The sequence below is a fragment of the Ornithodoros turicata genome, chromosome 8 (genome assembly GCF_037126465.1).
Source record: "Ornithodoros turicata isolate Travis chromosome 8, ASM3712646v1, whole genome shotgun sequence".
Lineage (NCBI taxonomy): Eukaryota > Metazoa > Arthropoda > Arachnida > Ixodida > Argasidae > Ornithodoros > Ornithodoros turicata.
Genome location: NC_088208.1, coordinates 42,039,177 through 42,048,817, shown reverse-complemented (window position 1 = coordinate 42,048,817; position 9,641 = coordinate 42,039,177). Strand labels below are relative to the sequence as shown.

Sequence of the window (9,641 nt, the reverse complement as noted above, 5' to 3'; positions counted from 1 at the left end):
GAGCCACCAACGGCACTTGGACTAAAAGCCCCACCAAATACAGAAGAAGCCAGCGACATCGCTGAAAGATGCAAGCGCCACCTGGCAAACTGGGAAAGGCGAACAAGGAGCCAAGGAGCGCCTTGCGCAATCGAATCGACCCCAGACAAGAAGCACTGCAAGCCTCCCCTTCGGATGGACGAACGGAAGCGGACCCGACGGATTCCAAAACCCGGAGAGCCCCGAAACATCCCAGAGGCAGCCCTGACCAGTGGCCCTGACGGCCCTGACCCAGCCTGTGCTATCCTAAGATACCTGCCCTGACTCAAAAGGGAATAGGCAACCCTAAACGGATTGGACGGGCGGTGCTCTTTGATTTCGGCGCCGTTGAACAGGCATTCTCAAATATAGGAGGCTAGCTATGGTACGACGTACGACTACCGTAGTAGACGATAGCAATAGCTCCTATGAAAACGCATAGAATGATGATGATAATCAACATCAGAATGAAATATATGTGGAATATCCACCGCTTGTACAGAAATACTAAGGTAAACTGAAGTACAAAGTATTGTAGAATTTAAGAAAGCACCAACTGGGACGATGAGTAGCGCCACCGCTACCTTCCAAAACACTGTTCCAAAAACGCGGCGCTGGGAACGGGTGCCTACGACCTAGACCTATTCGATGAAGTAGTACAGTCAGCATGATATACAACGGCAAAGGGGCACTAGATGGAGGATAGCGTGGGCGAACTACAGAATGGTTTTAGAGAAGGGAGGCGAGTGGATGACAAACGCCCCCTGTGCTTTTTTTTTGTACAGCATATGGAAGGAGTTAGAAAATGAACATAGGCGGAGAGTTTTCAACGCCCCCTCCCCCCGCCCTTTTTTTTTTCATGCACAGAGGCCGAGCAGGGTATCGGGAATTCCGTGTTGTGTTGCGACGTGGTGAGGCAAATTTTTACAGGAGAATCACGTGTTTCGATCACTGATCTCTATGTATAAAGGCTGGATCGCGCATGGGAGAGGGGCTCGTGGGGGAGAGGCGTGCCTTCGGGCCGCCATGTTGGTGGGCCCTAAAGTGCTGTGTGCGCCCATAGAAAACAATGGGAGGCAACAGAGATTGTGAGTATTTATTGCGCTGCAAGCATTTGTCGTTGTTTGTCATCACACAATTTTGTAAGGTGCCAGTATACTGATGTATCCTAACAGCGTTTCACAGGTGTCCTGCCGTTCGATTCTTAGTTGCGTTATGTTTTGCATTCCGAAACTAGACCGTCACTGCAGTGCAGCGCTGGGGATTGTACTACAGCACGTTTCCCAGCCAATATTTCAATAAGAAACGACTTGAGGTTAACAACAACCATGTATATAATATCCCGTACTGCGTTCTGGACAAAAATTGTTCCATAAAGAACGGTCCGGGAAGAGATATACTCGCATGGCAGAAAGAGATCGTTCTGTAGAACCACAGCCGTTGTTTTAGCCGTGTATGCGTTTAGTATGATTTATATCAAGCATCGCCTTAGCACGAGTCTCTTAGTAAACGACAGCGGTGCTTTGCCTCGCAAATATGGACACGCCGAAGCAGCCCAAATAATTACTTCACGCAATTAGATCACACTCTTTAGGACAGTTAATCAGGTATAGTGATGTATGCTTAATCAATTAAGTTACTCAGAAAGTGGTAACACCTCCTTGAGACACAGGACTTATCTCTTTTTGAAGTACAGCCCTTCTATGTTTTTTTGCTTCTTCCTTTATTTGTTCTGATTATTTGCAGGCGCGGTTGTGCCAAACTGAATGTCCTTCTCCAGCGCTCATATGCTTTTGTTGGATACAACTGCAGCGTGAGAAAAGTTTGTCATGCTTGTTATGTGGAGCATGTTCGAAAAAATGCAGCTCCACATATGGTCTTCAAATTGCAACAGGTCTATTTGGAGCTTGAAACAGTTGTGATTTTGTCATTTTGGCCCTTGTGTACCCAGTCTGTGAAACGCAAACAAAAAAGTCTAACACGATATGCTTTTGTAATGAAGATCACTGATGATGAGTAAAGAGAATATACGAGTTCAAGTTTATTCAATATTTTATATCATTCATTATATTATTCAACGTCTTATGTCAAGTTTATACAACATCAAGTTTATTCAAGTTCAAGATTTATTTCTTGCACTTATGCGTTTCAGGATACAATGAACGTGCAGGGAGGTCGCAAAAGGCTACATTTATTGTTTTGTGACCTTGCTACAATGGCAATATATATCTTAGGAATGACAATGATCAGGTACGCTCTCTAAATTTGTAGCACTCAATTTTAGGTTGGAATAAGCAATGAATAGCAACTTCCCTCCTGATATTTTCTCATATATGCTAAATTTTAAATTTAATGTGATCGAATATGTGATAATATAACAATAATATATTAGAATATAGTATGTGATAAATGAATGTGATCAACAGTAGATGTAAACAACATGAGTAGCCAGAGAAGCAGGAGGAGCACGTTGCAAAAAATGCAGCTGCACATCTGAAACTCCAATCATTATCGTCGTCATCTAAAAGGGAGTGTGGTAGCACTGCCGTGAAACCAGGCACGATTTCTGAAGATCTTCTATGACACTTTCCGCAGTTTGCACACTTTTCTGCAGCGTCAGACTCTCTCATAGGAGTTACTTTTCAGTGCGTTACATTTTAATGTGCGAGGGCTCTCTTGCACTACACATGTACGGTTTCCAAACTGCAACATGACGATTTGGAGCTTGAAACTCGAGCCCTGGTGTACCCTGTCTATGAAATGATACCAACTGAATCATGTCTGAAACGTGATGTTTAATGGAAGATGGCTTTCTTGGTTGTGCGTTCTGCGTGACAAAGATGTAACACGATATGCTTTTGTAAAGAAGATAAGTGATGTTATGCTCTATGAATGAAGAGAATATACATTTTTCAAGTTCAACATTTATTCTGGCATATACGCATTTCAAGATACAATGAATGTGCAGGGAAGTGACAAAACAATACATTTATTGTTTTGTGACCTCCCTGCAATGACAATATATATCTCAGGAATGACAATGTACACGTACACTATGCAAATTTGTTGCACCCAATTTTCATACATGCTGAATTTTAAATTTTTGTTTTGCTGCCTATGTGTTCAGTGTATTACAAATTGCTTAATGCAAACAACAATTTCAAGCTTTTTGCTCCCATCTAAGATATTCCAATACTGGAGGAACTGCCACTTCGACACCATAAAATATTCAGTAGGTTTCACTCTGGCAGGCCCTGCCACTGCAAATTTCCTGAATTGAAACCCTTCAAACTGTGTCATAATCTTAAATACGTCAATATTTCTGCAAGTAGTTGACATGCTCGATGACACTCCTCCTGCAGCTAAGGCAACTAAAAAAAGAGTTCCAAGAGGCCGAAGGTAAACCTACAGCTGCATGAGTGTGATCAACAGTAGTGCATTCTCAATAAATAATTTTCTTCTTATAGCGTACATGTGCATGCCTATTAACTGGAACAATTATCACAGTTCCCTGACAAGTTTTAATTTCTGAGAGTGCACTGTAGAGGCTGCTTAGATCAACAACAGTTCATACAAGGTATTATATACTGTGAATGCCTTTAAAAATCCGATGTGACACATATGGCTTTACTTTCTGGAGGTGCTGTGGTAGTCAAAGTTTGTGGGCATTACGCAGGTTCTGCACCCATTTCTTGAGTATGTTGAGGCAGCTGTGAAGTAACCTGCATTGATGATGATTATTCCAATTTTTATGGTGCATCGACAACAAAAGAAATAATACATCAGAACATTGGTTTGGGTGCAACCAGTTAAAAATGAATATGTTGTTTAATAAATGCATTGGACAAATGTTAAAACATCAGTTTAAAACATGGTTTACAATCCCTGTATCTTCTAAAAATTAAAAAGATTAAAAACTATTCTAAAAAGAATATGGGGAACTCTTCTAAAAAGAATTATAATCTCTATTATAGTGCTGGGTGAAGGAGACTAAAGTGTAAGGTGTGTTTCTGATGTGAACATGTAAGAAAATATGCAAAACTGAGAGAGGCTAACCACAGTGCGTGCACTGAGGTTGTTCCTTCCTGTAAAGTAGAAACCGGTGGATGAGGAACGTGATACTTACCTGTACACCCAGCCGTATCACACTGCACAGATTATTCACTGGGTAGCCCTCATGACGAAACCTGCATTGAGAGATCACTTTTGCCTTAAAAACTGCTACAAATAGCACGACACGCTACAAATTATTACTATCGTAACAAGCTGACGATACAGCTCAGACACAAAGGCGTTATTCAAGTCGCGCCACACCACCGTTACGTAAGATTCTTCGTCACAAATCAAACCAAGGCACAAAACAATACCAATACATGAAAAAAGGTGACAATCGTGGTCTCATTATGACGTAATACCGAACTTGTGCGTGAAGGTAATTCAAAGAAATGAATGTGGCACTTGCTTCCGCAGAGAACACGGTGTACCATGCTAGCAATGCATGCAAAAAAGCGCTCGAGTGCTCGCACATATATTGATGACAACACTACCTGTGTAGTGTAACGTGTTCTTTCAAGCATATTATGCACTCAAACTGTATTTGCCGCCGGGTATAATGCAAGTGTGCTCGACTGAACGTCGGAAGAGCGATCAAGCAACCTGCATCCAGTGCTCGTTTTGGGCAAAAAAACACTTCATAATGGTCAACTAAATATACAGAATGGACGCCTATTTATTCCTCGATAAAGAGTGACTCACCTGTATAAATTTAGGCCCTGTAACCTTGCCAGTACGGTTGGTACGACCGTAATTGCAAGAAGTTGCCATGATCGCTGCGGCGACTGTTGTGGGTACAGTAAGATGGCGGCCGGTTTCTTCACGCTCGCGCTCCCTATCCGCCATCCAGCCTTTTACAATCGAGATCAGTGGTTTCGATCATGCGAGGGAAAAAACTCCTACTTTCCAATCATAGGCGCCGACTGCCGGCGGCAGAGGGTCTGCCGCCGTCCCGCCGCCCCCCCCCCCTCCCCCCGGCAGTCGGCGCCTATGATTGGAAAGTAGGAGTTTTAATACCCTGGTGTCTCAAAAGGTCATAGGTATGTAGAAGTAGCGCAAAGGGAAGCGTAAAGCGTGATACTACTGATACTACCGTTCTCCGGTCGTCTTATACCCTATAGTTGAGGATCAAAGTTGGTGACTTGGTTGGTGACTCATATTAATCAGCCATAAGAGAAAGACTTTATTACTGTACAAAAACATTACGTACATTGATATTGCACATGTCCAAAAATATATTCTTTGTTACATTACCATAAAGCGTCATGTGCAGCATCTTCATAAAGACAAAAGTAATTAAAATCGTACTTACAATCTTTCGATGGGGTTTTTACAATGACATTGGCCACAGTAGCTTGCAGAGCAGCTACAACTCGCTTACAAGGTGCACCACACAACTCGCAACATGCACTACATCCAGGTACCAAATGTCCTCCGTGTGACCGACCTTGCATCTGAGTTAAAACAGCATTATTTGCCTAAACTTGTATGCAATATATTTTGTGCACAGTTTTAGACAAGGCTTTTCACAAGATGAGCATTATATGTAAAAGCTATACATATTTATAGAATATATACTGTACATGCACAGTAGCAACATCGTGCAAGTTTGTCTATACGTAAAAATATGTGCTCCATAAAAGTATAATAAACACAATGCTTCGTTGCTTTGCACCACATTAAGGACTGGGGAAAGTTGTTGCAATGCTTTGCAGAAAATATATACTTGTATTGTATTAATCCACTGACTAGTTGACACAGATGCCATAGTGAACTACAAATGCTCTATTGTTTGTGCTCGGAGTGCATGAAATGCTGCTTGCAAATATCTGTGCCAATATCAGAATACAAGAAATTTGTGCAGTCACAGTAACAAAAGCACGTAAAGTAACAGCAAAAATTCTGAGACAGAAAATGGAAGAGAAAGCTATCGAAGAAGGCACTTTGTTTGTGCCCAAAAAGGCTTACGAATTAAAAACCCGTCGAGTGTGAAAAAATACAGAGATTGTTTTGTGTTTCAGAAACCCTGAAATGTCAACGGGACAATATGTTTTGATACCACATGAAGTGCCTAGACATTACTGGAACCAGAAGAACCACTGATGAAGTTGAACACCTCCAGGGACATGCGCTTCGTGGCTGGCTCAGAATGGAGCTGTTAGAACAAGGTCACAATTAGTGCTTTGTTGGCAAAACCGTTCCACTTTTAATTTGTCAAGAATGTACGAAACAGTATATGTATTGTGTTTGAAACTTTTATGTGCTCAACCATTATTTTTGTATGTTACAGACACAAAGTACACTGAACGTAGACTTTTTGAATTGAACGTACACTGAACAATGAACGTACACTTTTGCGGATTCAACACTGATTTTTGTGAGAGTGTAGCTTCATTAGGTACGCAACAGCAACAATCAATGATGGGGAAAGCAGCCCAAACTAGTGCTGCTAGTTTGCTGCTAGCACGAAGGCGCGTTAACTTGCCTTTAGGGATGATACGAACGAGTCGAGGATGCGACAGAGGTGGTTCCTCCGTGACGCGCGAGTAATGCAGCTCGTTCTTTCGAAAATCGACCCCCACAATGAACTCCCTTACATCATGTTGCGCAATGCAGGTAATGGCTATCCCTTTGATGGTGGGTGAAGGAGATAAGATGAAATGGATTACACGGCCCGAAACGTTATCACCCTATCTCTGTTTTGACCTTATTACCCCCCTCACAAAAATATACGGTAAAGCTGTGTGACACTGCACTGGCTTGGGAAAACAGCGACCAGAACATGTGGAGGGAACATATCGGGACCACTTCTGGCATGACCATTCCGCAAGTCGGCTACACCTAACGCCTGCGTGCTTTCGGAGAAGCTCGCTTTAGAACACTGTCGCGAGACTTGCGGGTGGAAAGCACGTGCTGGGCCTTTCGAATCATCTCGGGAATTTGGGAAGTATTGGCCAAAAACGGAGACACAAAAGCTTTACTACCGACCTCTTTCACTAACAGTAATGAGAAATGAACTGTCACTGTATATTTTCTTGCCTCAATTCTTATTTTGGTTTAATTCTTTTGATACGAATTTTTTCCTCGATGCCGTGAAATTCGTATCATTGAGATTCTACTGTATGGTGTAGTTGTTTAACTACATTGGTAACTACTCTGATATTTTGTGCGCATCGTTATATCTATGATCGCATAGGCGTAGAAATAGTGCGTGGAGAGCGAGAAGACAGTGAACTTCTACACTGGCAAGAATCACAGGCGCAGAACGCGCCCCTCTGAATTTTGTATCTTTTACCTGACACAAATAAAAGAAATCCTGAATCTTGAATCTCTATACAATACTGATGTATAGTGATATGTCAAGCAATGATACAGTTATGGCCTTCATTCTGACGACGGGGGAGGGGGGGCGTAAGCTTTTTGAATGTGCAGTGTACCTGCGTTGAGCATTGCAGTGCGTTATGCAGTTCTCTCCCTGAATGACACTACTGAGTGAGCATTTGCTGCCTGCATCAGATGCACAGTGCTGATATTTTGTGCATGTGTGTGATGCGCAATATGAAAGAACTCTGAGGGTTGTCGCTAATAAACACAAAGCCGTGACGCAAACGGAAGGCTAAGTAGCTGTGCGGACTTCAAATAGATGTTGGTGCCAGAGAAAGAGGATGAGGCACCAGAGCAAGTTTGTTTGTTTGTTTTGGTTTTTTATGGCAAGGGTATGGTTATTGGTCAAAGAGTAACACATCAAAGCAAGTTCTGCTTCAAATGTGAATATTTGTTGTGTTCTGTATTCCACTGTTGGAGTTAAACGAGACTGTACCATAGTGGACTGCACATACAACATGAAAAACACATAACGACTCTCTTACGTTTCCTAGGCACTACACTGTCGATCGCCCTCATAAATGATGGGTCTTGCAAATCTGAAACTTAATTATGCAGAAAAACACTGTGAATATCTGATTTGTCAAATAAATTTCTGCCTCTGACAATTAAGATACAGAAAGTTTGGCCACATATGTGTGCAACACTATGCAAGGGCATCGTTTTTTCTGCTGGGGAAAATCTCAAATTCTGCGGTAGGAAATCAGAAATTCTGCAATTTTCTGCAGCAAATGCTTGTGTGTCTAGGCACACAGAGATGTACGTGTACGAAGACAAAATCTTTATGAACTTGCATGACATACAAGTAAAGTGTCTGTAACTTGTCCTATAAAACGTATTATCGCTAATGGCAGAAAAACAGTCTGGCGTTTTCGTAAAATTCTTCAGTATCATGCTAATCTTCGCAGTCTTGTTTCCATAAGCAGGAACGTTTAGCCATTGTATGCTTTGCCATGAGAAATATGCTAGACGGGATATCGCCGATGGGGTGGATGTGTGCTCAACCAGTGTCGCCAACGTGATATGCGTAGCGCACGTTTGTCTTACTCTCACATAAGAGGTGTGGGAAAGTGCATTATGAGCCATAGGTACATCCGCCTCCGGTACTAAAGCTGTGTTACATAAGTAATTTCCAAAGTATTTTTTTTTTCTTTCCTTTGTAGTTACTGGACTAGCTCGGGTTCCAGCATTCATTCAAATCGCATTCCCAGAGACCATTTTCATTGTTTATGTGTATATGACCTCACCAAAAAAAAGACTTCCTAACCTTTTCTTTCATGATGTCAGACAGTTGATTTGTAAGTTCTATCAGGTTCCTCTTGAGTGATAGATGGTATTCGCATTGGTCTGGCAAAATCAGCTTTCCATTCAGGTCTAGGGCTTGCTGGCATATGTGCAAAAATTGTCTGAAAGACACAATTTCTTAAATTTCTTCAATCTAGCGGATGAGATGTTCACCTGAATTTCTCTTTCAGTTCGGTGACATCCTCATCTGAATATGAAGTTCCCTCATCCAAAAACGTCTTGGCGTAAGCCAATGGACCGGCATTCACCTGACGAATATTGAAAAATTAAGAAAACTTGTCTCCATTTTCAGTCTAAGAGGCTTACCTGGACGCTAATGCTACCCTGAAGCTTCAGTTGTAGCTTCTTCAGGTCATGGGGACTCCCGTGGACAACATCCTCCAGTTCCGCTACACGTGTCTGCATCTCATCGATAGCTACCTCAATGGGGTTCAGGTCTTTTGTGCGACGAGTCTTCACCGGTATGCGTTTCTTTATGTACGGGAACCTGTACTCGGCTGCAAACAAACATCATTTATGAGGTTTTATCGCTTTCAACCACTTAGTAGTCAATAAAATTAATGTGATTTATAATTTCTTTGGTGCATAAACAAAGCTAAAGAAATTTCACATGATGTTCATACTTGAGAGTATGGTACGACGTTTGCACTGTTCCTCAAGTGAACCCCGGGCCTTTGTGCCGTCCAGAGTGAAGGGTGTCTCAAACATGAACTCGGAGATGTTGTTGTGCCTCTCAAACTCTGTCTGTCGTTCCATGAGTTGCATTTCTGTGAAGTACGGCACAACGTGGGTCACTTGTATGTAGGCATACTTTGGGTCCAGATCCTTCAGGTTCACCTGTTGAAACAAAAACGTCTTAGAAGCAAGTAAATTGATGGGTG

General features: G+C 42.1%; 1 protein-coding gene and 1 long non-coding RNA gene across 7 annotated transcripts in view; both read right to left on the bottom strand.

The window, feature by feature from the left end:
- Positions 1-2,488: 2,488 nt before the first annotated feature.
- LOC135367475 (uncharacterized) lies at positions 2,489-5,040 on the bottom strand. Its single transcript, XR_010414474.1, has 3 exons — positions 4,774-5,040; positions 4,145-4,205; positions 2,489-3,740 (listed from the first exon to the last, which is right to left on the bottom strand). It is a non-coding gene; the product is annotated as an uncharacterized LOC135367475 (long non-coding RNA).
- Positions 5,041-5,230: 190 nt separating this feature from the next.
- Positions 5,231-9,641, bottom strand: part of LOC135367473 (dedicator of cytokinesis protein 9-like) — an 83,408-nt gene continuing 78,997 nt past the window's right edge. For 5 of the 6 annotated variants that reach the window (XM_064600776.1, XM_064600777.1, XM_064600780.1 and 2 more), the window contains 5 exons: positions 9,384-9,597; positions 9,067-9,257; positions 8,914-9,008; positions 8,723-8,861; positions 5,231-6,226 (listed from right to left, as the gene is read on the bottom strand). In XM_064600776.1, the coding sequence (XP_064456846.1) occupies positions 6,143-6,226; positions 8,723-8,861; positions 8,914-9,008; positions 9,067-9,257; positions 9,384-9,597 (723 nt within the window). In that variant the 3' untranslated portion in view covers positions 5,231-6,142. Of the gene's footprint in view, positions 6,227-7,940; positions 8,001-8,722; positions 8,862-8,913; positions 9,009-9,066; positions 9,258-9,383; positions 9,598-9,641 lie in introns of all 6 variants that reach the window. The other variant, XM_064600779.1, reaches the window with a different exon arrangement.